This window comes from Nerophis ophidion, linkage group LG27, assembly GCF_033978795.1.
Source record: "Nerophis ophidion isolate RoL-2023_Sa linkage group LG27, RoL_Noph_v1.0, whole genome shotgun sequence".
NCBI classification, from domain to species: Eukaryota; Metazoa; Chordata; class Actinopteri; order Syngnathiformes; family Syngnathidae; genus Nerophis; species Nerophis ophidion.
The window spans coordinates 12,090,670-12,114,603 of NC_084637.1; the positions used below are offsets into that span (position 1 = coordinate 12,090,670).

The window sequence follows — 23,934 nt, forward strand, 5'->3', positions numbered from 1 at the left end:
TTTTGAAGCATGTTAAGGGGGTCAAATTACCGCTCAAAGAGACAAAATGTTTGCTTTGAATGGGTTTTTGCAAAATTTTTGTTGATTTTTACCCTAGAAGATAAAATTATGAAATGTAGGTCTAAGTCAGCCTTACATAGAGGTTTTTGTTTCATGTCTCTACGACATTGCTAACGGAAGTTACAAGCAGTCTGTTTATTTTTTTCTTCCTAGGGGGCGCTAGAGCGCAATTTTAATTTTTTGGGGTTTTGGTTGCTTAATAAGTTGGGAAGGTTTGTGTGTTAAATTTGGTGAGTTTTGAAGCATGTTAAGGGGGGCAAATTACAGCTCAAAGAGACAAAAATTTTGCTTTGAATGGGTTTTTGCAAAATTTTTGTTGATTTTTACCCTAGAAGGTAAAATTATGAGAGTTTTGAAGTTTTGAGTTTTGAAGCATGTTAAGGGAGTCAAATTACAGCTCAAAGAGACAAAAATGTTGCTTTGAATGGGTTTTTGCAAAATTTTTGTTGATTTTTACCCTAGAAGGTAAAATTATGAAATGTAGGTCTAAGTCAGCTCTACATAGAGGTTTTTGTTTCATGTCTCTACGACATCGCTAACGGAAGTTACAAGCAGTCTGTTTATTTTTTTCTTCCTAGGGGCGCTAGAGTGCAATTTTGATTTTTGGGGTTTTGGTTGCTTAATAAGTTGGGAAAGTTTGCGTGTCAAATTTGGTGAGTTTTGAAGCATTTTAAGGGGGTCAAATTACAGCTCTAAGAGACAAAAATTTCGCTTTGAATAGGTTTTTGCAAAATTTTTGTTGATTTTTGCCCTAGAAGGTAAAATTATGAAATGTAGGTCTAAGTCAGCCCTACATAGAGGTTTTTGTTTCATGTCTCTACGACATTGCTAACGGAAGTTACAAGCAGTCTGTTTATTTTTTTTCTTCCTAGGGGGCGCTAGAGTGTAATTTTAATTTTTGGGGGTTTTGGTTGCTTAATAAGTTGGGAAGGTTTGTGTGTCAAATTTGGTGAGTTTTGAAGCATGTTAAGGGGGTCAAATTACCGCTCAAAGAGACAAAAATTTTGCTTTGAATGGATTTTTGCAAAATTTTTGTTGATTTTTACCCTAGAAGTTAAAATTATGAAATGTAGGTCTAAGTCAGCCCTACATAGGGGTTTTTGTTTCATGTCTCTACGACATTGCTAACGGAAATTACAAGCAGTCTGTTTATTTTTTTCTTCCTAGGGGGCGCTAGCGCGCAATTTTAATTTTGGGGGGTTTTCGTTGCTTAATAAGTTGGGAAAGTTTGTGTGTCAAATTTGGTGAGTTTTGAAGCATGTTAAGGGGGTCAAATTACAGCTCAAACAGACAAAAATTTTGCTTTGAATGGGTTTTTGCAAAATTTTTGTTGATTTTTACCCTAGAAGGTAAAATTATGAAATGTAGGTCTAAGTCAGTCCTACATAGAGGTTTTTGTTTCATGTCTCTACGACATTGCTAACGGAAGTTACAAGCAGTCTGTTTATTTTTTTTTTCTTCCTAGGGGGCGCTAGAGTGCAATTTTGATTTTTGGGGTTTTGGTTGCTTAATAAGTTGGGAAGGTTTGTGTGTCAAATTTGGTGAGTTTTGAAGCATTTTAAGGGGGTCAAATTACAGCTCAAAGAGACAAACATTTTGCTTTGAATGGGTTTTTGCAAAATTGTTGTTGATTGTTGCCCTAGAAGGTAAAATTATGAAATGTAGGTCTAAGTCAGCCCTACATAGAGGTTTTTGTTTCATGTCTCTACGACATTGCTAACGGAAGTTACAAGCAGTCTGTTTATTTTTTTCTTCCTAGGGGGCGCTAGAGTGCAATTTTGATTTTTGGGGTTTTGGTTGCTTAATAAGTTGGGAAGGTTTGTGTGTCAAATTTGGTGAGTTTTGAAGCATTTTAAGGGGGTCAAATTACAGCTCAAAGAGACAAAAATTTTGCTTTGAATGGGTTTTTGCAAAATTTTTGTTGATTTTTACCCTAGAAGGTAAAATGATGAAATGTAGGTCTAAGTCAGCCCTACATAGAGGTTTTTGTTTCATGTCATTACGACATTGCTAACGGAAGTTATGAGTAGCCTGTTTATTTTTTTTCTTCCTAGGGGGCGCTAGAGTGCAATTTTCATTTTTGGGGGGTTTTGGTTGTTTAATAAGTTGGGAAAGTTTGTGTGTCATATTTGGTGAGTTTTGAAGCATGTTAAGGTGGTCAAATTACAGCTCAAAGAGACAAACATTTTGCTTTTTAAGGGAGTTTTTGCAAAAGTTTTGTTGATTTTTGCCCTAGAAAGTAAAATTATGAAATGTAGGTCTAAGTCAGTCCTACATAGAGGTTTTTGTTTCATGTTTCTATGAGATTGCTAACGGAAGTTACAAGTAGTCTGTTTATTTTTTTTCTTCCTAGGGGGCGCTAGAGTGCAATTTTGATTTTTGGGGTTTTGGTTGCTTAATAAGTTGGGAAGGTTTGTGTGTCAAATTTGGTGGGTTTTGAAGCATGTTAAGGGGATCAACTTACCGCTCAAAGAGACAAACATTTTGCTTTGAATGGGTTTTTGCAAAATTTTTGTTGATTTTTGCCCTAGAAGGTAAAATTATGAAATGTAGGTCTAAGTCAGTCCTACAGAGAGGTTTTTGTTTCATGTCTCTACGACATTGCTAACGGAAGTTACAAGTAGTCTGTTTTTTTTTTTCTTCCTAGGGGGCACTAGAGTGCAATTTTGATTTTTGGGGTTTTGGTTGCGTATTAAGTTGGGAAGGTTTGTGTGTCAAATTTGGTGAGTTTTGAAGCATGTTAAGGGGGTCAAATTACAGCTCAAAGAGACAAACATTTTGCTTTGACTGGGTTTTTGCAAAATTTGTGTTGATTTTTACCCTAGAAGGTAAAATTATGAGAGTTTTGAAGTTTTGAGTTTTGAAGCATGTTAAGGGAGATAAATTACAGCTCAAAGAGACAAAAAATTTGCTTAGAATGGGTTTTTGCAAAAATTTTGGTTGATTTTTGCCCTAGAAGGTAAAATTATGAAATGTAGGTCTAAGTCAGCCCTACATAGAGGTTTTTGTTTCATGTCTCTACGACATTGCTAACGGAAGTTATGAGCAGTCTGTTTATTTTTTTTTCTTCCTAGGGGGCGCTAGAGTGCAATTTTCATTTTTGGGGGGTTTTGGTTGTTTAATAAGTTAGGAAAGTTTTTGTGTCATATTTAGTGAGTTTTGAAGCATGTTAAGGGGGTCAAATTACCGCTCAAAGAGACAAAAATTTTGCTTTGAATGGGTTTTTGCAAAATTTTTGTTGATTTTTACCCTAGAAGGTAAAATTAGGAAATGTAGGTCTAAGTCAGCCCTACATAGAGGTTTTTGTTTCATGTCTCTACGACATTGCTAACGGAAGTTACAAGCAGTCTGTTTATTTTTTTCTTCCTAGGGGGGCGCTAGCGCGCAATTTTAATTTTTGGGGGTTTTGGTTGCTTAATAAGTTGGGAAAGTTTGTGTGTCAAATTTGGTGAGTTTTGAAGCATTTCAAGGGGGTCAAATTACCGCTCAAAGAGACAAACATTTTGCTTTGAATGGGTTTTTGCTAAATTTTTGTTGATTTTTACCCTAGAAGGTAAAATTATGAAATGTAGGTCTAAGTCAGCCCTACATAGAGGTTTTTGTTTCATGTCTCTACGACATTGCTAACGGAAATTACAAGCAGTCTGTTTTTTTTTTTTTCTTCCTAGGGGGCGCTAGAGTGCAATTTTGATTTTTGGGGTTTTGGTTGCTTAATAAGTTGGGAAGGTTTGTGTGTCATATTTGGTGAGTTTTGAAGCATGTTAAGGGGGTCAAATTAGGGTGCGGAATAATAACAAAGAAAGAATAATAAAACCTTACAGATTCAATAGGGAGTCCTTTTGCAATGGGCCTGGCGGTTCCTAAAAATACAAAAAACGATATCATCGCTCTAGTATTGACCTAAGAGTGATATTACAACTAGTGTCGATATTTGGATCGATCCGCCCATCCCTAAGCGTGCGATATCCGTGATATCCCCTCTCTCTGCCGTCGACGGTCGCCAGTGCAACACGGCAATGCAACATTAGCTAACCTCCCGTTACCGCGACTATTTCGGTGGGGAGACCTGCTTCTACTTTTATTCCCCCCCTTTTCTTTCTTGCAATTTTTATTTTATTTTATTCGGGCCTCCCCTTCGCTGTACCATGCCGAACATAGTCCTCTTCAGCGGGAGTTCGCACCACGACTTGTCCCAGAAAGTGGCGGATCGGCTGGGACTGGATCTGGGCAAAGTGATCACCAAGAAATTCAGCAACCAGGAGACATGGCGAGTATATTTCTGCTTTCTTTGCCGAGTGCGCGGTTTATAAAGCGTGGAAATAGTTCAGCCCTTAATGATCACTTTGCGGGAAAACGTTAGCTCGAAGCTAACAATAGTTTACTTGGCGGTCCACACGTGACTGAGTAGCCTCATGTAAACACGGCGGGCTAGCAGGCTAATGCTAGTGCGTCCTTTATCGGACACCACGTTTGGGTTTTGACGTATTTTATTTTGTTTAGCACAGTTGTAACGTGCGGCAAATAAAAATGTAGCGCATGCGTGTTTGGGAATGGCGTAAAGTTCCAACGTTAACGTGTGAGTGCTAGCTAGCATGTTTTTTTTTTTTTTACGTTTTTTTGTTTTTTTTCCAAACAAACATCCATCTTCTTCCGCTTATCCGAGGTCGGGTCGCGGGGGCAGCAGCCTAAGCAGGGAAGCCCAGACTCTTCTCTCCGCAACCACTTTGTCTACAGTGGTTCTTAAAGGCCTACTGAAACCCACTACTACCCACCACACAGTCTGATAGTTTATACACCAATGATGAAATATTAACATCGCAACACATGCGAATACGGCCTTTTTAGTTTATTAAATTGCAATTTTGAATTTCTCGTGAAGTGTCCTGTTGAAAACGACGCGAAATGAGTACGCGTGCTTATGACGTTATTAGTTGGAGCGGACATTTTATCCCAGCACCACTCACGGCTAAAAGTCGTCTGCTTTAATCGCATAATTACACAGTATTCTGGACTTCTGTGCTGCTGAATCTTTTGCAATTTGTTCAATTAATAATCGAGACTACAAAGAAGAATGCGGTGGATTGCAGTTGCCTTTAGCAACCAAAACACAGCCGGTGTTTCTTTGTTTGTTGTGAAGCCTTAATATGGAACAGAGCTGTCAAGCAAACATGTTTCTCTACCGCATGTCAACCAGCAAGTTTTTGGATGATAAAATTGTGATATTAAGTCGGCTCGTACCGGAGACTTGAGCGGAGTTTGCGTCCTCCTGCAGCAGCTGTCAAAAAGGCAGCTGTGACTTTCTTGGCTCTGTCACGCCAAATTTCTTACCCCTACAAAAACCTTCCCCCCGGAAGACATTATGCGTTAATGCTTGAAGGACCCCAATGAGGGTGGAAGGACCTTAAAGCAGCCCACACAGCTGCCTGTTTTAAAAGCATTATAATTGGCTTGATTGTCATTGGTGAAAAATAACGGTGAGGAAAAAAATACTAGCATTCCAGCATGCTAACCTTTCAATCTATTTTTGCTTCGCTTATTTTGCAGCTGTAACCCTTAAGAGTTATATAACTTGGTATTGTTCCGCTCTCATTGGGGTCCTTCAGGCATTGGAGGGGCTTCCGGGGGGAAGGTTTTTGTAGGGGGAAGAAATTTGGCGTGACAGCTCCTCCATATGGCTTCTCTCAGAGACACTGGCGGTCACCGCAGCCCTCCGACTTTCAGGTATAACTTTATAATCTCACTACAACAATAGTAACACAATAAGCAAATAGGGGATTTTCCAGAATTATCCTAGTAAATGTGTCTAATAACATCTGAATCGCTCCCACTGCCGTCGCCTTTTTTTTACTTTTTTTCCCCTAGTGCTTCACTCTAACTTTCCTCATCCTAGAATCTTTCATCCTCGTCAAATTAATGGGGAAATCGTTGCTTTCTCGGTCCAAATCGCTCTTGCTGCTGGTGGCTATGATTATAAACAATGTGAGGACGTGAGGAGCCCTACAACCCGTGATGTCACGCGCACACCGTCTGCTACTTCCCGTACAGGAAAGGCTTTTTTATTAGTGACCAAAAGTTGCGAACTTTATCGCCAATGTTCTCTACTGAATCCTTTCAGCAAAAACATGGCAATATCGCGAAATGATCAAGTATGACACATAGAATGGACCTGCTATCCCCGTTTAAATAAGAAAATCTCATTTTAGTATGCCTTTAAAGGCCTACTGAAACTCACTACTACCCACCACGCAGTCTGATAGTTTATATATCAATGATGAAATATTAACATTGCAACACATGCCAATACGGCCTTTTTAGTTTACTAAATTACAATTTTAAATTTCCCGGGAGTTTCGTCTTCGAAACGTCGTGTAATGATGACGTGTACGCAAGACGTCACAGGTTTTTAGGAAGTATGAGCGCTGCGCACACACACAGCTAAAAATCGTCTGCTTTAACGGCATAATTACACAGTATTTTGAACACCTGCGTTACTGAATATTTAGCAATTTGTTCAATTAATATTGGAGAAGTCAAAGTAGAAAGACGGAGTTGGGAAGCTTTAGCCTTTAGCCACACAAACACATGGTGATTCCTTGTTTAAAATTCACGGAGGTGAAACTTTCCTATGGATCAGAGCGGTCAAGCAAACAGCAGGTTTCGGTGAGAAAATTGTGGTTAAAAAGTCGTCACTTACCGGATATCAGGTGAGCTTGTGCCGTCCATACAGCTGCCGTTGACTTCCCTGAGACACTACGCGTCAACACACGTACACTTCCGACTATCAGGTACTGTTAAACTCACTAAAACACTAGCAACACAATAGAAAGATAAGGGATCTCCCAGAATTATCCTAGTAAATTTGTCTAAAAACATTTGAATCCGTCCCAATGCAATCGCGTTTTTTTATTTTTATTATTATTTTTTTTTGTAGTCCGTTGCTATCAATATCCTCAAACACGAATCTTTCATCCTCGCTCAAATTCATGGGGAAATTGACATTTTCTCGGTCGGAATAGCTGTTTTTGTTGGAGGCTCCCATTAAAATCAATGTGAATACATGAGGAGCCATCAACATGTGACGTCATCATCTGCGACTTACGGTAGAGGCAGGGCTTTTCTCCAGTTGCAAACTTTATCGTCTATGTTCTCTACTAAATGCTTTCAGCAAAAATATGGCAATATGGCGAAATGATCAAGTATGACACATACAATGGACCTGCTATCTCCGTTTAAATAAGAAAATCTAATTTCAGTAGGCGCTTTGGGTCACTCGAGAAAAGCGCTTTATAAATATAATTCACTTCACTTCACTTTAATATGGAGAACATATTCAAAGTAACAGAAACTTAATTTGGAGTTATTTGTTTAGGGTTAGGTTTATAATGAGGCCATGCAGAATAAGGCATTAAAGGCCTACTGAAATGAGATTTTCTTATTTAAACAGGGATAGCAGGTCCATTCTATGTGTCATACTTGATCATTTCGCCATATTGCCATATTTTTGCTGAGAGGATTTAGTAGAGAACATCGACGATAAAGTTCGCAACTTTTGGTCACTAACAGAAAAGCCCTGCCTTTACCGGAAGTCGCAGACGATGTCACCCGTTGATGGCTCCTCACATCCTCACATTTTTTTTAATGTGAGCCTCCAACAAAAAGAGCTACTTGGACCGAGAAAGCCACAATTTCCCCATTAATTTGAGCGAGGATGAAAGATTCGTGTTTGAGGATATTGATAGCAACAGACTAGAAAAAAATTAATAAATCAAGTTAAAAAAAAAACGTGAGTGCATTGGGACGGATTCAGATGTTTTCAGACACATTTACTAGGATAATTCTGGGAAATCCCTTATATTTCTATTGTGTTGCTAGTGTTTTAGTGAGTTTAATAGTACCTGATAGTCGTAAGGGTGTATCCACGGGTGTCTTGAGGCCAGTGTCTGATGGAAGTTGACGGCAGCTGTGTGGACGACACAAGCTCAGCTGATCTCCGGTAAGTGGCGACTTTTTACCACAATTTTCTCACCGAAAACTGCTTGGTCGGGATCCATGTTCGCTTGACCGCTCTGATCCATAGTAAAGTTTCACCTCCGGGAATTTTAAACAAGGAATCACCGTGTGTTTGTGTGGCTAAAGGCTAAAGCTTCCCCAACTCCTTCTTTCTACTTTGACTTCTCCTACATTACATGAACAAACTGGAAAAGATTCAGCAACACAGATGTCCAAAATACTGTGTAATTATGCGGTTAAAGCAGACGACTTTTAGCTGTGTGTGTGTGTGCAGCGCTAATATTTCCAAACAGTCTGTGACATCACACGTACACGTCATCATTCCGCGACGTTTTTAACAAGAAACTCCCGGGAAATTTAAAATTGCAGTTTAGTAAACTAAAAAGGCCGTATTGGCATGTGTTGCAATGTTAATATTTCATCATTGATATATAAACTATCAGACTGCGTGGTCGGTAGTAGTGGGTTTCAGTAGGCCTTTAAAGTCCCAACGATTGTCACACACACACACACACACACACTAGGTGTGGTGAAACGTGTCCTCTGCATTTGACCCATCCCCATGTTCACCCCCTGGAAGGTGAGGGGAGCAGTGAGCAGCAGCGTGCGCCACACTCGGGAATAATTTGGCGATTCAACCACCAACTCGCGGGGGGCGCTGGCGCCTATCTCAGCTACAATCGGGCGGAAGGCGGGGTACACCCTGGACAAGTCGCCACCTCATCGCAGGGCCAACACAGATAGACAGACAACATTCACACTCACATTCACACACTAGGGCCAATTTAGGGTTGCCAATCAACCTATCCCCAGGTGCATGTCTTTGGAAGTGGGAGGAAGCCGGAGTACCCGGAGGGAACCCACGCATTCACGGGGAGAACATGCAAACTCCACACAGAAAGATCCCGAGCCTGGATTTGAACCCAGGACTGCAGGACCTTCGTATTGTGAGGCAGACGCACTAACCCCTCTGCCACCGTGAAGCCCTAAGATGTCACTAAGATGACATATCAAAGCAACACTAAATTAAAGTGCACTTTTTGTACAGAACACCACTACACTAGTTTAAAACAAATAAAGTGCACCTTAGTGCATGATGTCACACAAGATATTTCAATAAGTGTCAAATAAAAATGAGCTGCATAGTAGGAAATCCAATAGTGTATGTGGTAGGTTACTGCGGACGTTATCTCCTTCTGTTGTTGATTTTTTTTTCATGCGGTGTTTATGTGGAAATGCTTGCTTCGGCATTTTGTGGATGTGGCACCGAACGGAGATGTTGACATGCAGTTTCAAGCACTCTTCATTCTCCAGCGGGTGACTTTTCAAATGATGCTACATATTAGCAGTAATGCTACTTTTGGTAGCAACACTTGTGCCCCACATTTGACAAATTAAAGTTGTCTGTTCGACATATTCCCACTTGAAGCCAAACCACCGCCAGACAATGGACCCCCTGCTGTTTTTCTTGGGAATTAATTATTCCTTCAGTTGTTACCAGATTCGCACCTTCTCTCTCTCGTATTACCACTCGCACGGCTCCGCTAGCATCACAGCTAATATTACCCATGATGCTACCTATCTTCTCCGCCAGGGCGTATTAGTATTTGACGTATGTAAGAACATGCGCTTGCTGTCTGTGAGAATGAGACACAAGAAAGAGTGGGAAGAGCTTGTAGTTTAATGCCCGCAGCTGAAAGTAACTGTGTGAGAACGTATACTCGAATATCACGATATAGTCATTTTCTATATCGCACAGAAACAAACCCACGATATATCGCATTTATCGATACATCATCCAGCCCTCGTTTGAACTCACGACTTCCCAGTTTCAGGGCGGACACTCGTACCACAACGCCACTGAGCTACCTAAATCAGTTCAAATGGATGTCAATTTAAGAGCTTTTGTACTCTTAATCATTCTCTAAGATTTGATTGATAATTGTAACCCATCCAACCATTTTCTACCGCTTTTACCGTTCAAGGTCACAGGGGGTGCTGGAGCCTATTTTAGCTGCATTCGGGCGGAAGGCGGAGTACACCCTGGACAAATCGCTGCCTCATCACAGGGCCAACACAGATAGACAGACAACATTCAAACTCACATTCACACACTGAGGCCAATTTAGTGTTGCCAATCCCCCATTAAGCCAAATAGAAAATGTAGGCCTTACTTTCATAAATCAACATTTACATTATGTAGAAATAATTTTGCATGGGAGCATAATAATGTTGACAAACACTTCTATGTTACAATCGTTTACAAAAACACCAAATTTGAAATCTTCTATAGGGAATGGGTACTTCTCCCCACCATTGTTTCTTGGCAAATCTCTGGTCTCCTCCCAAAACATATGTACACTCTCACATTCCACAGATGATTGACATCCTCTACAGCTCCACAGATATAACAGCCATCAACCTCTGTTGAATTTAAGTTTCAAAAAATCCTTTGAAGGGTTTATTCCATTAATAATTTGAAATTGTATTTCTTTGATTTTGGGAAGAATTCCGTATGTAATATATTTTGTCCTTATTTTCCTTAGCTCCACTTTTGTAAACTCCTTCAGGATATGTTGTCTATTGCTCGCTAGCATGTTTCCTGTTGTCACATGGTGGTAGACCTAAACAGTTCAACTGTTGTTACGTACAATCACTTTTTAATTCGTTGGTTTTGTTTGCTGCTCGCGGAAAATTGTTCACATTGTTATCACGGGACTGTCGCGCCAATTTGGCAGCTATAGCTGTGTAATTAGTGGACATAAAATAGTGAGTCATTTGAACTAAGCAACACGAGTGCAATTCATGTTTAATTCAGTGTTTTTCAACCACTGTGCCGTGAAATACAGCCTGGTGTGCCGTGGGAGATTATGTAATTTCACCTATTTGGGTTGAAAATATTTTTTGCAAACCAGTAATTATAATCCACAAATAATGTTCCGATGTTGAGTAACTGTGCTGTCTCTTGCTTGGCAGAGTAACAGTGTTATTCTCTTCCATATCAGTATGGGGCAGCAGGTAGATAATTGTTTTGTAGATGTCGGGAACATGATTTGTCATGATTGCAATATGCAGACAGCGAGAGGCAGTGTGCAGGTAAAAAGGTATTCATAGCTTAAACCAGAAATAAACAAAGAAAAGACGAAACTTAGGGAAGGCTATGCACAACCGTACTTGCTACAAAGTAAACAAAAACAGAATGCTGTATGACAGCAAAGACTTGCAGCATTCGGAGCAGAGACGGCTTCCACAAAGTACATTTGTACATGACAAGACAATCAAAAATGTCCACACAAAGAAGGATAAAAAAACACTTATATTGTCTTGATTGCTAAATCTTTGAACTGTTTAAACTGCTTTTAACTTTTTAACTGCGTTTTTGTCTAACAAATTGCTCTTAAGATCATTTTATCTGCTTTTTCTATGTGCATATATATGTACCATAATTTCCGGACTGTAAGCCGCTACTTTTTTTCCTCGTTCTGGTCCCTGCGGCTTATAAAACTGGCGCACTACCGAGGATGCGCCAGACCGAGGCAGACATCTGGCGCTGTCATGCCAAATTTCTTCCGCCCTACCAAAACCTTCCCCCCCATTTACTTCCGTGGTCATGATTAATACAGACGCTATGTTACAAAAAAACACAAGCTATGGGATGCCACAAGAGGGAAACGTGACCCCGGAAGTAAATGCGTCATCCCGTAGCTTGTGTTTGTAAATTGTTTTTATAATTTGTAAAAAAATTTTTTGTAATATAGCGTTAAGAAAACGGCTGTATTTTTATAATATAGCGTTAAATATTTATAATATAGCGTTGACAAAACGTCTGTATTAATCATGACCCCGTACGTTAATGGGGGGGGGGTGTTTGCAGGGGGGAAGAAATTTAGCGTGATAGCGCCAGGTAACGAGAGCAAAACAAAGAGTAGGAGAGCGTCAGCGACAGTTTGCGCGAAGGAAGTGTTCATGCAAACACCCTCAATATGGAAAACAAACGGAGAAGTGCAAATGATGCTGCTTTTAAGTTAAAGGCAATCGATCTGGCTGTCAAAGAAGGAAATAGAGCTGCAGCACGTACCCTTGAAATCAACGAATCAATGGTGAGACGTTGGAGACGGCAGCATGAAGAACTGATTCAATGCAAAAAGACAAAAAAATCCTTCAGAGGTAATAAAATCAGATGGCCGGAACTTGAAAACTTTCTTGAGGACTGGGTGAACATACAGAGAGCAGACTGCCGGGGTGTTTCCACCGTGCAAATCCGACTGAAAGACCAAACAACCGCCAAAGAAATGAATATTGAAGATTTTACAGGTAACGTAAACGGCCGCGGGACTGCACTTTTACTGCCGTGTTACAGGCGAGGACTTTGTATTACTTTGCACCGTTGTATTATTTGTACTCTGCACGAATGCTGTTCGCCATGTCAAAGATGTGAAAGTTTGATTGAGTGATTGAAAGATTTATTGTTAATAAATGTTTGCGTTCCCAAACAGTCATCTCTGTCCCGACAATCCCTTCCGTGGTAGCAGGAACCCCTATATACTGCGGTAATTACACATCAAAACGCCTGCGGCTTATAGTCGGGTGCGGCTTATATATGGAGCAATCTGTATTTCCCCCTAAATTTAGCTAGTGCGGCTTATAGTCCGGAAATTACGGTATGTATATATATGTATATGTGTGTGTGTATATATGTATATGTGTGTGTGAATTTTACCTCTGTTTTAAATGATATTTTATTCCGTCCTTTGCCTGTATTTATTTGTGGTGTACAGACTAGGACTGGGCGATATATTGATATACTCGATATATCGTGCGATATAGAAAATGACTATCGTGATATTCGGGTATACGTTCTCACGCAGTTGCTTTTAGCTGCTGGCATTACGCTACAGGCTCTTCCAACTCTTTGTGTCTCCTCCTCACGGACAGACAAGCGCACCTTCTTACATACGTCACGTCATACGTCACATACGTATACGCCCTCGCGGAGCAGAGATGTATCAGCATGGGTAACGTTAGCTGTGATGCTATCGGATTCGTGCGAGTGGTAATACGAGAGAAAGAAGGTGGGAATCTGGTAACAAATGAAGGAAGAATTAATTCACAAGAAAAATAGCAGGGAGTCCATCGTCTGGCGGTGTTTTGGCCTCAAGTGGGAATATGTTGAACAGACAACTAATTTGTCAAGTGTGGGGCAAAAGTGTTGCTACAAAAAGTAGCATTACTGCTAATGCGTAGCATCATTTGAAAAGTCACCTGCTGGAGAATTAAGAGTACTTACTTCGCATGTCAACATCTCCATTAGGTGCCACACCAACAAAATGCCGAGGCAAACCTTTCCAGATCAACACTGAATGAAAAAAACAGTCAACAACAAATGAGATAATGTCCGCAGTAACCTACCACATAGCGAAGGACATACACTATTTCATTTCCTATCATGCAGCTAATTTTTCTTTGGCCGTTATTGAAATATCTTGTGTGACATCATGCACAAAAGTGCACTTTATTTGTTTTAAACTATTGTAGTGGCGTTCTGTACAAAAAGTGCACTTTAATTTAGTGTTGTTTTGAAATGTCAACTTAGTGACACCGTGCACAAAAGTGCACTTATAGCTTTTTTTAAAATGTCTCTGACAATTTTGCACTTTCTCATTTGGAAATGACATGAATGTTTATGCCACTACTTAATAACAGTTTAATAAATACAGTTTTGGTCAATTGACTTAGTTATGATTTCCCTCTCTGCATGAAAGTTTAAAATGAGCATATATTAATGCAGTATGAACAAGAATGTTTCAATGTAGACACAGAATCATCATGCTGCTGTGCATCAAGTGTTCATTCAAAGCTAAAGCAAAATATCGAGATATATATCGTGCATTGCGATATGGCCTAAAAATATTGATATATTAAAAAAAAGGACATATCGCCCAGCCCAAGTACAGCCCTTTGTTTTTCAACTGTGGTTGTTTTTAAAGGCCTTTATAAATAAAGTTGGCATGGTATTAGTTGGTAAAACAAAGCAGGTGCGGGGAATAGCACTCAAAGGTAGACATGAAACTGCTACAGGAAAATACCAACAAAACAGGAAAGGCCACCAAAATAGGAGTGCAAGACGTACACAGGAAAACACCAAAAACCTCAAAAGTTTTCACAATGTGACAGGTGGTCACAGTAGACCTACTTTGAGACAAGAGCTATAGTGATGCATAGTTGATCATGGTTTGAATTCATATCCAACAATTGCGGGAAATACTTTTTACTGTCAATGGGTTTCATTTTTAAATGTCTCTGCTGGTGGTGTGCCTCCGCATTCTTCAATCAAAAAAAAATTTGCCTTGGCTCAAAAAAGGTTGAAAAACGCTGGTTGATTGACATACGAAGAAGCGGGGCTTGTTACTTTGACAGGCAGGGACATCCTGGCTGAAAGGTCGTTCACAATAATGGAATAAAATATGCAATGTTCTGTTATATTTTGGGTTAAACTTAGTGCATATTTGTAGCCCGTTCATTAGTCAAGTGCTTAAATCACATGCACTTGGTTTGTACACCAGAATAATGGAATCAGTCAAGGCACGCTTCTCTTACACACATTGGGACTTTTTACCAGCAGTACATGTTTTTTTCTTGGCCTTCAAGTCCTAACAGACATGCAGAACTCTCATACATGCATTCCATTTTTTACATTCCTTATGTTGCTAAGAGAAAAACATAGTCCTACACTGAAGTCTCTTCCAATAGCTGGGTTGTATATGACGTCATATCTGTCTTTTTTTTCTTTGCGGCCTAATTCACATGGTCAATCAGCATCAGCGAATGATTAAAACAAGTGAGAGTTAGCGTAGAGCAGGGTTATTAAACTACATAATGAAAAGGGCCGCAGTTTCAAGAGTTCAAGGGCTCAGGGGCCGGACATCAAAAGTGCCTCTGCAGGTTATGTCTCTAAGACTGTGTTCACTTAAAGGTGCCATATGTAGTAATGTGGCCAGAAGTGGTACTGCAATGAAAATTCTGTAGTACCCTTCCACTCTCAATGACTGAGGTTGCCTGGTACGCGGCCAAATCCCAATCGTGTTCCAAGGAACTTCAAATGCCAATCGACAAGACCTACACTGTAGGTTTCTCTTGTTTTTGCTTAATGCAAGATGGTTACTAAGTAATTATGCCACATTTTACTGTATTGTTTACAATTTTGGTAAATAAATAACCCAAAAATGTATATTTTGTTGTTTTCTTACTGTACTGAAAATTAATCGAACCGTGGTACGTACCTAACCGAAATTTTTGTGTACCGTTACGCGCCTATGATAAACCATATATAGCTTGATATTTTTGCTTTAGCCTTGAATTAACACTTGTTACATATAATCACAGCAGTATGATGATTCAATGTGTCTACATTAAAACATTCTCGTTCATACTGCATTAATATATGCTCATTTTAAACTTTCATGCAGAGAAGGAAACCACAATTAAGTCAATTTACCAAAACTGTATTTATTAAACAGTTATTAAGCAGTGGCACAAACATTCATGTAATTTCCAAAACAGAAAGTGCAAGATTGTCAAAGACATTTTAAAACAAGCTATTAGTGCACTTTTGTGCATGATGTCACTAAGATGACATATCAAAAAAACACTAAATTAAAGTGCACTTTTTAAATATTAAATATGCACAATATTTTAAAACAAATAAAGTGCACTTTTGTGCATGATGTCACAAGATATTTCAATAACTGTCAAATAAAAATGAGCTGCATAATAGGAAATCAAATAGTGTATGTCCTTTGCTATGGGGTAGGTTACTGCGAACAATATCGTCTTCTGTTTACTATTTTTTTTCATACGGTGTTGATCTGGAAATGTTTGTTTGGGCATTTTGTGCGTGTGGCACCGAACACAGATGTTGACATGCGGAGTTTCAAGCACTCTTCACTCTCTAGCGGGTGACTTTTCAAATGATGCTACAAATGAGCAGTAATGCTACGTTTTGTGGCAACGCTTTCGCCGCGTACTTGTTCAACATCTTCCCGCTTGAAGCCAAACAACCGCCCGATGATGGACCCTGTGCTGTTTTTCTTGGGAATTAATTCTCCCTTCATTTGTTACCAGATTCACACCTTCTTTCTCTCGTATTACCACTCGCACCACTCCGTTAGCATCACAGGTAAGAGCGAGAGCGTATGATGTTGCACGCGCGACAGTACATGACGTATGTAAGAAGGTGCGCTTGTTTTATGCCTCTGTGAGAAGGAGAGACGAGAAAGAGTGAGAAGAGCCTGCAGTCTAATGCCCGCAGCTAAAAGCAACTGCGTGAGAACTTATACTGGAATATCACAATATAGTAATTTTCAAAATCACACCGAGACAAACCCGAGTTATATCGAGTATATCCGATATATCGCCCAGCCCTATGTGGAATACAATCGGACCCTGCTTGTGTCTGCAGCGATCACTTTGTAAAATGTTTGAACATTTGATTTGTTTAAAACATTTTCTGTAATGCAATCAAGTTTGTTCTCCACTATATTAGTAGTGTTTGATAGCAGAATTCAATCTAAGAAAAGGACAAGATATCGCATTAGTTTGTGTTCTTTTGTGGTCGTTATGCCTAAATATAACTACAGAGACCTGGTTGTGCAAATACACTAACATCATGTTAAGTAATAAATATTGTGATTGTTGGTCCAATCCACCATATTTTCATTGTCCATTTTCATAACAGAAACTAAAAACTTCGTTGTTGTTGTGCAGGAAAGCCAAGTGCGTTATTCGACACGGATGACCACATTATAGCGTCCTTGGTGCTATTTGTTAGCATCAAGAAAAAAACTCTCACAGTATTACGACGGTAGGCTCAACAGCATGTACTGAATGTTGATATTGCTAGCAAACATTGCTGAACAGGGACATCTATACCTAAATAATGAGACAAAAATATAAACTTCATATCATAAAAACAACTGCAAACATGAATTTCAGATGACAGACTATTTGTTGCAGGAAATCAACTGCAAACAAACATATTTTTCTCATTAGCGTCGCAATCACATCAGCATGGCACTTTATGTCAATCAAATATGTTACTTACCTATGCACATAAATTAAATTGTCTTCTACGGATTAATGCTTAATTTGTGGACCCCACAGATGTAAAGACATGATGTGCCTCTAATGTTTTTTTCTCTAAAAATTGTAATTGTCAAATTAAGTGAGGTTGTAGTGAGCATACGTCTTGGTGATACTTTTTTTTTTTAAATCATTAAAATATATTTTTCTTAAGTGTATAAATCCACTCAATTTGAAATATTTTTTCCATGATCTCTTATTTATTTTCCTCTAAAGCTTCCAAAATACTCCCAGATCTGCACTGATTCAGGTAAATAAACAGTAGCTTAATTGGACTCTAGATTCTCACCTGAAACCTGGAAATGCTTGGATGTGATTGCCACCCAGCTCTAATTGGGTCAATTTTTTTTATGAAACTTTCCTCTCTGACTCCATTGTGATTTTTTTTTTTGCCCTCAAGTGACCCAGATCGGATATCTTTTTTTCCAGTCTCCAGGCTACACAATTTTGAGAAAAACGTAATATTAATATTTTATTATTTTCAAAATGGCACTTCGATTTGTAATTTCTATATTGCATACAATTGCAAAAATAACTATTGAAGAAGGAAATGTTACTTTTAACCTTTGCCTTTCAACTTTTTTTCCCTAAATAAGCAAACAAATTAAATCAACTTATTTCAGTCAGCAAACATTTTACTTAAATATTGAACATCTTAAAGTGCTTTTTTCCCCAAACTAGGTCATATTGGCATCCGATTTGAGGCTGAAAATATTACCACAATGCGACATTTGGCTTTGTAATCATATTTTGTACTCCTAATTTTTGTTACTCTGTGTAAATAGAATAGAATAGAAAGTACTTTATTGATCCTTGGGCGAAATTCAGCACCACAGTTAGCTCACAACAAACATTTACCGTATTTCCTTGAATTGCCGCCGGGCATATAGTATGCGCCTGCCTTGAATTACTGCCAGGTCAAACTCGCTTCGCAAAATAATTAGCGCATGCTTAGTATTACCGCCGGGTCAAACTCCTGACATCACGGGGGACACTTAATCTGTCATCAATTTCAAAATGGAGGAGGCTGATTTCAATACCGGTAATTTGAAATCGCATAAAAGAACCCCCACGACCCCAAAAGGGAATAAGCGTTAGAAAATGGATGGATGGGTAAAAGAACAGTAAGTAGCTATGTTTTATTAATATACCTGTGGAGTCAACGGTCCGACAGACAGGCAGGGCACGCTGGGGATGGCGGCGAGCGAGCGGAGAGGAGGAGCGGAAGAGCGACCTGGACTGAGGTTTTATTGAAAAATAAACAAAGTCAAAATGCCCAAGCCATGTCCTTCCTTGGTGGTCCTGGGAACCCGCAAGATGACAGCTGAAGACCGTCACAATACCATAGCTGTGTGTGTCCAATATGGGTCATTAAATGACTCCCGCCTCCTGGTGGTAGTGATCTTTCTTGCGACTACTCGGCTGCAGAAAAAGTGATTGAGTGACGTGATATGTGCTGGGACATATATGACGGAACTTCTGATAGCAGTTTTCGAAACTGGATTTTCAATCGAAGCAGGAGGTAATAAAGGAAGATCTCCATCGAGAGACATAGACTTTTAAAACTTAAGAAAGATAAGGAAGACTTCTATAAACAAGTTATCAATGATTTTGATCAGAAGGAGCTGGCATGGACTATATTTATAAGTAAAGGTAAGACCATAATAACGTATTTTATTAAATGCTTTTCATGATGGTATCCTTACATCACACTCAAATTTTTTACTGCATGCCTTTGATAAGTGCCGGAGTGAGAAGAGGTTTTAAAATAATCAGCGCATGCTTACTTTTACCGCATGCCTTTGGTAAGCGCAGGAGTGAGAAGAGATTTTAAATTAATTAGCGCCCCGGCGGCAATTCAAGGAAATACGGTAGGTATTTTTACATGTGAATAATATAAATACAATCTATTATACATTCAAGTACAGTCAAAAAGGAACAAATGCATTTTACAGTCTGATGGCTGTCGGTATGAAGGACTTCCTGGTTTTGACACCAGTGGTTAGTCACAAACCTCTCTGTACGTGCTTCCTGTGTGTGTGCGGTCTTGCTGAGTCGCTCTCCGCCCACCAAGATAAAGATTTCCAGTGATCGTAAAGAGAGCTCTCTGCCGTCTGTTAATTCTACCATTAAATAAACACACTCAGGGCCTGTGAGCTATGTACAAAGTGAGACTTCTTTCTCCCTGTTAGACGCGAGGAAGAAAAGTGAAACTCAACAATTCTGATTGACAAACACATTTGACCCTCAAACGCTGGTGATGGCAGAGGAAAAAAAGACAAACACCTCAGCCTCCTTCAGTTACGTAACTGCACTAATTAAAACTTTATGTCCACCGTTATGTTGGATCCACTATGGACTGGACTTTCACAATATCATGTTACATCCATTGCTTTCAGTCTCCCCTAGAGGGGGTGGGGTTGCCCACATATGCGGTCCTCTCCGAGGTTTGTCATAGTCCTTGTCATCGACGTCCCACTGGGGTGAGTTTTTCCTTGCCCTTATGTGGGCTCTGTACCGCGGATGTCGTTGTGGCTTGTGCAGCCCTTTGAGACACTTGTGATTTAGGGCTATATAAATAAATATTGATTGATTGATTGATTGAAAACTTCAATGTCGAATAATCATGCGACCCTACTCTTTCAAATCTCATATTTTTTTATCAGATTTGGGCCACATCAGGAGGTAGTCTGAATCCGTTTGCAATGTGATCGCATTCCAAACAGCTATGCCACTCGTTTGTGACTTTTACGTTATCTTTGGTCGAGGAACATCATTCGTGTGTGTAGCACAATCAATTTCCTTTTTGCAATTCTCTTCTACCTCCTCCTATAGGTGTTTCCCATCATCTGCCTACTTCCTCTACACAACAGCCACTGCACAAACCCACTAACACGCTGGTCTGTGGCGTCCATGTTTTCTCGTGTAGTAGCGACTTCCTTGTTAGTTTATGGAATCTGTTCCGCTTCCTTTGTTTTCACTTTATCGAACTGTGCATGCAAGTTACGTCGAGGCCAAATTGAGGCCTGTACGCGATTTTACTGGAGTCTGATAAAGATCAGATTTATATATGGAGGGATGCCAAAAATAAATAAATGAATGTATGACAAACTTGGATGCATTTTCCTCGGAAAAAGTAGCATATTTTCGAAGGGAAAGCACAAATAGGTTTATTTGCACAGAAGTGTTTTTCTTTCAATCAGCAATCTGCAAATATGCAGGGATCCACTGTACTGTTAGTGCTGGTTATCAATCAATCAATCAATGTTTATTTTTATAGCCCTAAATCACAAGTGTCTCAAAGGGCTGCACAAACCACAAAGACATCCTCGGTATAGCCCACATAAGGGCAAGGATAAACTCACCCCAGTGGGACGTCGGTGACAGTGACAATGATGACTATGAGAAACCTTGGAGAGGACCGCATAGGGGACCCCCTGGGGACCGAGAGCAATGGATGTCGAGTGGGTCTAACATGATATTGTGAAAGTCCAATCCATAGTGGATCTAACATAACTGTGAGAGTCCAGTCCAAAGTGGATCCAATATAGTAGCGAGAGTCCCGTCCAAATTGGAGCCAGCAGGAAACCATCCCAAGCGGAGGCGGATCAGCAGCGCAGAGATGTGCCCAACCGATACACAGGCAAGCTGTCCATTCTGGGTCCCGACTCTGGACGAGCGGTCCATCCCGGGTCCCGACCCTGGACAGCCAGTACTTCATCCATGGCCACCGGACCTGTATCCCCCCCTCCACAAAGGAGAGGGGGACAGAGGAGAAAAAGGGAGTCTGTTTAAAGGCTAGAGTATACAAATGAGTTTTAAGATGAGACTTAAATGCTTCTACTGAGGTAGCATCTCAAACTGTTACCGGGAGGGCATTCCAGAGTACTGGAACCCGAACAGAAACACTCTTTAGCCCGCAGACCGTTATGTTTGACAACATGATTGTACTTGTGTCACACATCCATCCATCCATTTTTTACCGCTTATTCCCTTTGGGGTCGCGGGGAGCGCTGGCGCCTATCTCAACTACAATCGGGCAGAAGGTGGGATACACCCTGGACAAGTCACCACCTCATCGCAGGGCTGACACAGATAGACAGACAACACAGGCAGGCTTCTGCAACACACTGAGGCAAAGACTTCCAGCTCAGACAAAACTACACGTTTCAAGGAGGACTCAGGTGGACTGTGCAAAGTGTGCTGGATTTCGGTGTGTGAGTGTGAAACGCGGTGTGGGTCAGTGATCACATGATCAAGGCCATAGTGGCATGAAGGTAGAGCGCCTTGTCCCAAACAGGAACTTTTCTCACACACGCTGCCCCCTCTGCCTGCACTACATTCATGTTGTCAGTCGAGGTTCATAGATGTTGCATAACAGCATCTGATGAGGAATGGAGAATATAGTCTATTCTTGTTGCTGTTTGAATTTCACTTATGTACTAAGAAATGGAAATTAAACTGTCATATTGCCTCCAGTAAAACTTAAAGTTAATAGAACAGGCCTACCGATGATGCAAGTTGAATTCTGAGGTAAGTTGAAAGTGTGCAAGATAAATAGATTGATATTTAAAATGTTGATAAATACTGAGGAACCTGTTTAAGTCATCTCAGAATGTTATGAGTTGAGTAACACAAGTCAGTGTTTTATTTGTAAAACTGCCAGCTTGGAGAGAAACCGCACTTTTTTTTTAATTTATTTTTATTATGCCCAAAATTCACAATCCTTATGCGAGTTATTCTTTTTTATGCATTCTAACTAGTAAATAAATGTAATCAAAAGTTACAATGGAGCCAATAAAGTGCTTAAAACATCCAAACACCTTCATTAAGGTTTATACACATGCGGTAAGTATAGAGTATGTGTAATGTAGTAACAGCCACATTCATAACATGTAATATTTTCATATTTTGATCATTTTAAATATACGGTGGCACATTAGTTCAAAAATTGCATCGCAACGTTCACTTTTTCATTTGACATCGCTGAATGCCACTCATCATGAGAGAAAACACACATTATAAAACATCACTTACTGTACAAGGTCTTTCCTGTCTAAGATACCAACTGTAAAGATGTTAATATTTTCCCGTTTAGACTCAGGCTGTCAACAGCTGCTTCCGTCTGTCAACACGGCGCCGCTAGAAGTCGTTCCTCAGGATTAGTGCTTATAACAATATGGCTAATATTTTGTTAATATTCAGGTTAGTACATGTAAATTGAGTATTGTTTGCGGTTTTTGAATGTTTTTTTAATGGGCTTTATGGATGTAGTAGATGATTCCCATTAGCTCCATTGTAGTACCGTATTTTTCGGACTATAAGTCGCAGTTTTTTTCATAGTTTGGCTGGGTGTGCGACTTGTACTCAGGAGCGACTTATGTGTGAAATTATTAACACATTACCGTAAAATATAAAATAATATTATTTAGCTCATTCACGTAAGAGACTAGACATATAAGATTTCATGGGATTTAGCGATTAGGAGTGACAATGGTAAGAGTCATTGTTTGAATGACTCTTACCATAATATGTTACGTTAACATACCAGACACCTTCTCAGTTGGTTATTTATGCGTCATATTACGTATACTTATTCAGCCTGGTGTTGGGTTTTATCAAATAAATTTCCCCTAAAAAATACGACTTATACTCCAGTGCGACTTATACATGTTTTTTTTTCCTTCTTTATTATGCATTTTCGGCAGGTGCGACTTATACTCCAGTGCGACTTATATATGTTTTTTTTCCTTCTTTATTATGCATTTTCGGTGGGTGCGACTTATACTCCAGTGCGACTTATATATGTTTTTTCCCTTTTTATTATGCATTTTCGGCAGGTGCGACTTATACTCCGAAAAATACGGTATATTCAAAATTTGAATGCATGTAAATATGTGTTCTTGTCTTACATCGAAATTTTGAATGAATGTCAAAATTCGAAAAAGATTCCACCCGTTTGGTCGGCCTAAAATTTGAGACCCAAAAAAGCTAATTAGGAAAATCCAGCTGTTAAAGTAGACTTGTTGTGGTATCGTCAACTTTATCATTATTGCTCAAGTGGTTTTGGAAAAGCAGATTTATTGATAAGTCGAAATCAAGAAATGCAAACAGGATGCACAGGGAAGCTGTTCCTTCCCTCCAAAGCTTCGGCATAGGACCAAAAATATTTTCTTCTTTTCAGACGGTATTTCATTGTGTTTTGGTTATGTTAACAACCGCTAATGTCGAAGCGAATTGTCAACTGTACGTGCTTTTTAAGTCGTTATTTGTCCAAATTAATTTTACCTACTGAGTTTGTGAGGTCCTGATTTACAGTTATATACCTTTGCTGAGTTGTGAATCATGACCCATCATATAGTGTTCTACAGTATATAAGTTTCCTACTCTGCTCTCATGACAATTTTTTTTCTCTCTGCTCTTTTTCCTAACAGCGTGGAGATTGGAGAAAGTGTGCGCGGCGAGGACGTGTACATCGTGCAGAGCGGTTGTGGCGAGATAAACGACAACCTCATGGAGCTGTTGATTATGATCAACGCCTGCAAAATTGCCTCGTCGTCCCGCGTCACTGCCGTCATCCCCTGCTTCCCCTATGCCCGGCAGGACAAGAAGGACAAGGTAGACATTTTTTGTTTTAATTTGAACAAGGTCTGTGCAGCTGAACAGAGAAAAAAGCCTTTGAAAACATTTTTTGTAACCGCACAGTTTCTCAACTGAATTAATGCA

General features: G+C 39.7%; 1 protein-coding gene across 1 annotated transcript in view; it reads left to right on the forward strand.

Moving 5' to 3' along the window:
- Positions 1-4,019: 4,019 nt before the first annotated feature.
- LOC133544023 (ribose-phosphate pyrophosphokinase 2) overlaps positions 4,020-23,934 on the forward strand; it is a 36,902-nt gene continuing 16,987 nt past the window's right edge. The window contains exons 1-2 of the mRNA XM_061889012.1: positions 4,020-4,327; positions 23,643-23,826. Of these exons, the coding sequence (XP_061744996.1) occupies positions 4,206-4,327; positions 23,643-23,826 (306 nt within the window). The 5' untranslated portion in view covers positions 4,020-4,205. The remainder of the gene's footprint in view (positions 4,328-23,642; positions 23,827-23,934) is intronic.